At 36.6% G+C, this 3,634-nt stretch overlaps 1 protein-coding gene across 1 annotated transcript in view; it reads left to right on the forward strand.

Annotated features, from left to right (window-relative positions):
* Window positions 1–239: 239 nt before the first annotated feature.
* dnph1 (2'-deoxynucleoside 5'-phosphate N-hydrolase 1) overlaps window positions 240–3,634 on the forward strand; it is a gene marked incomplete at its 5' end in the record, with an annotated part of 6,151 nt that continues 2,756 nt past the window's right edge. Inside the window, one exon of the mRNA XM_016250855.1 lies at window positions 240–315. Within this exon, the coding sequence (XP_016106341.1) occupies window positions 240–315 (76 nt within the window). The remainder of the gene's footprint in view (window positions 316–3,634) is intronic.

Consider the following 3,634-nt stretch of genomic DNA (forward strand, 5'->3'; position numbering starts at 1 on the left):
GAGAGAGTGTGTGTGTGTGTGAGAGAGAGAGAGAGAGAAAGAGTGAGAGTGTGTGTGTGTGTGAGAGAGGAGAGAGAGAGAGAGAGAGAGAGTGTGTGTGTGTGAGAGGGGAGAGAGAGAGAGAGAGAGAGAGTGGGTGTGTGAGAGAGAGAAAGAGTGTGTGTGTGTGTGTGTGTGTGTGAACCACTGCAAATAATCACATAGTCCTTATACTGAGGATTGCAGGTCAGCACTGAACATGTGTGCTTGGTGCAGGTGAAGATGGAGATCAAGCCATTCATGATCGAGATCTGGAGTGGCTGATGGTGTCTGATGGTGAGAGATCATGCCACATGTTCATAATTTTGACATTCTTCATTGTATTTAAATGTGTTGTTCCTCTGGAACTGTAATAATATAGTCAACTGTTTTCAATCAAGTGGCATTTATACATTTCACAAAACTTTTACAAAAGTTTCAAGTGATCAAATGACATTAATGTGGTTCTCTACACCTGTGTGAACTTGAGCAGAACCGACTTCATACTTCCACTAAAGTCACCAAAACCCCGTATGAAAACCTTGATATTTTGTTATCCAGTGTAGTAATATTCATTTTTAATTGTGACTTACTGTGTCTTTAGCCCTATTCGGACGGGATTAGTATTATCTGGGGACCTTGTGTGATTTTGAAATTACCCCCCACATCTGAATTTGCACGGGATAAGCAAAGCCTGTGATTTTACTCGAATTTACTGACTTGTCTCCCGGATACCTGGATGTCAAGGCTTTGAGAGTCCCGTTCTATGGTCCAGATGGATTAAAAAGAAAAAAGAAACTAATATAGTTTCGTGCGCTGAGTCATTACATTTCACCAGGTTAAAATAATATCTCAAGCTTTATGCTTGATTTATTTGTAACTCGTTAACCTCAAAACCTTTTCAGCTTTCTCTTTCTGCAAATTGTATGGTGTAGCGATATGATGACAGCACCCAAAATACTATCAAACACTCCAACGCAGCTCCATTCTTCGCGGAAGATGGATAAAAAGGCACACGGCAAACAAAAACCTCGAAAAATGATATGCGACCTGCCGAATCACAGAGATGCCGATTTGCACGGGATTAAAATTATCACAGGACCTCTGTGTCCGGCGAAATATGGTAGGTCATTTGCGGGGGAATTTTTACTTTACAAATTACAGACATAGCCGATTCGCACGGGATTAAGATCACAGACAACCGCCGCAATTATTACAAATGACTGGAGGTCACCAGGTAATACTAATCCCGTGCGAATAGGGCTAAAGTCAGTGGTCTCAAACTCAGTTCCTGGAGGGCCACAGCTATGCAGAGTTTAGCTCCAACCCTAATCAAACGCACCTGATCCAGCCAATCAAGGTCTTCAGGATCACTAGAAACTTCCAAGCAGGTGTGAGTTGGAGCTAAACTCTGCAGAGCTGTGGCCCTCCAGGAACTGAGTTTGAGACCACTGGTCTAAGTACTTCATGGGGCCACTGTAGCATATTAAAATGACCATTGTGAGATAAATATTTTATATAATATAAAGAGGCAAAGTGCATTATTGATGATAATTAACCCTGTCATGAAATAGTTTAAATGTATATATTTGGTTCCGTACTATATGGACCATAAAATCCCTATGTATCAAATATGATACAAAACACTTATGCATAAAATACTTTCTTTTAAATATATTTTGTCCATGAGTACACTAAACCGTTACATTTAAAAAATAAATACAACTAAAATAAGTAAATAACATTTTAATTTAGAAGCCCAAACTGAGCAAAAATATGCAATCTGCTGCAGTTGCTGATATTTATATGGCCAAAAAGTAATATGAAATTGTTTCAATGAGGTCTTTATAACAATATAACAAACTACTTACATAAAATGCATATAAATATGAGTTGTCTCTCTATATCTCCCGGTAATGTCTAAATGGGGGGGGGTGGTTGATTGTGATTTCACTTTTTTAACGTTAGTTAGTGTGTAATGTTGCTGTTTGAGCATAAACAATATCTGCAAAGTTACGAAGCTGAAAGCTCAATGCAAACGGAGATATCGTCTTTTAAGATTCTCTGCAGAGCTGTGGCCCTCCAGGAACTGAGTTTGAGACCACTGGTCTAAGTACTTCATGGGGCCACTGTAGCATATTAAAATGACCATTGTGAGATAAATATTTTATATAATATAAAGAGGCAAAGTGCATTATTGATGATAATTAACCCTGTCATGAAATAGTTTAAATGTATATATTTGGTTCCGTACTATATGGACCATAAAATCCCTATGTATCAAATATGATACAAAACACTTATGCATAAAATACTTTCTTTTAAATATATTTTGTCCATGAGTACACTAAACCGTTACATTTAAAAAATAAATACAACTAAAATAAGTAAATAACATTTTAATTTAGAAGCCCAAACTGAGCAAAAATATGCAATCTGCTGCAGTTGCTGATATTTATATGGCCAAAAAGTAATATGAAATTGTTTCAATGAGGTCTTTATAACAATATAACAAACTACTTACATAAAATGCATAAAAATATGAGTTGTCTCTCTATATCTCCCGGTAATGTCTAAATGGGGGGGGGGGGTTGATTGTGATTTCATTTTTTTAATGTTAGTTAGTGTGTAATGTTGCTGTTTGAGCATAAACAATATCTGCAAAGTTACGAAGCTGAAAGCTCAATGCAAACGGAGATATCGTCTTTTAAGATTCTGGCAGATTAATGCCTACAAAAACGCTAGTTACTTCCCGAGTAGGGATGCAACGATTATAGATTTTGTTGGTATGATTATTGTCTGGGGAATAATCATGGTTTTACGATTATGACGATTATTATGCATTTATTCATTTCCCAACATTACTAATGTATAAAATCACATGAACACTCTTTAGATATTAAAGTGTTATTTATTGCTGGCTTTTGAAACCGAAATAACACCATAACCAACAATACAGCAAAAAATTATATAAAAAAAAGGTGACCTCTGCTCTGTAAACATCCAGGACAGTATTTCTCTTTTGAAAATAACAAATGGAAATAGATCGTAAAAGTATTTAATGTTTTCAGTTTGTACATTCTTTACATTTCTTTTGGACCTGAGGTAGAGACTTTGGAAACCTGGTGAAAAAAAATATTGTTGATTTTTACTTATGAATAATACTACAACACGGATAGTAAATAACAAAGTGAATGAAGTAGCATATTATTAATATACGACTAATATTAACTTTATTTGTCCCACAGGGGAAACTGTTACTAATGATGGAAATAAACTGAAATATTGTAATCAACTGTCATCCATACGTAGCCTATTCATTTTAATAATTCATATGATTTTTCATGTGGCCTGAGAAAATCATGTCTATTATTTTGGTTTGTGAGATCGCGCTGCGCACGTGTACAAACATTCAGGAGGACACAAACTTCTTGAGAATGCTGCCCTGTGACTTTTATTAATAAAATAGATTAAATAGCCTACTGGAGAGACGCACAGACGCAGGTAGGCTAATTCACACAGGCAACCAATCTCTCTCTCTCTCTCTCTCTCTTGCTCTCGCTCTCTCTCTCTCTCGCTCTCGCTCTCGCTCTCTCTCTCTCTCTCTCGCTCTCTC

The sequence above is a fragment of the Sinocyclocheilus grahami genome, unplaced genomic scaffold (genome assembly GCF_001515645.1).
Source record: "Sinocyclocheilus grahami isolate Dianchi unplaced genomic scaffold, SAMN03320097.WGS_v1.1 scaffold1010.1, whole genome shotgun sequence".
NCBI classification, from domain to species: domain Eukaryota; kingdom Metazoa; phylum Chordata; class Actinopteri; order Cypriniformes; family Cyprinidae; genus Sinocyclocheilus; species Sinocyclocheilus grahami.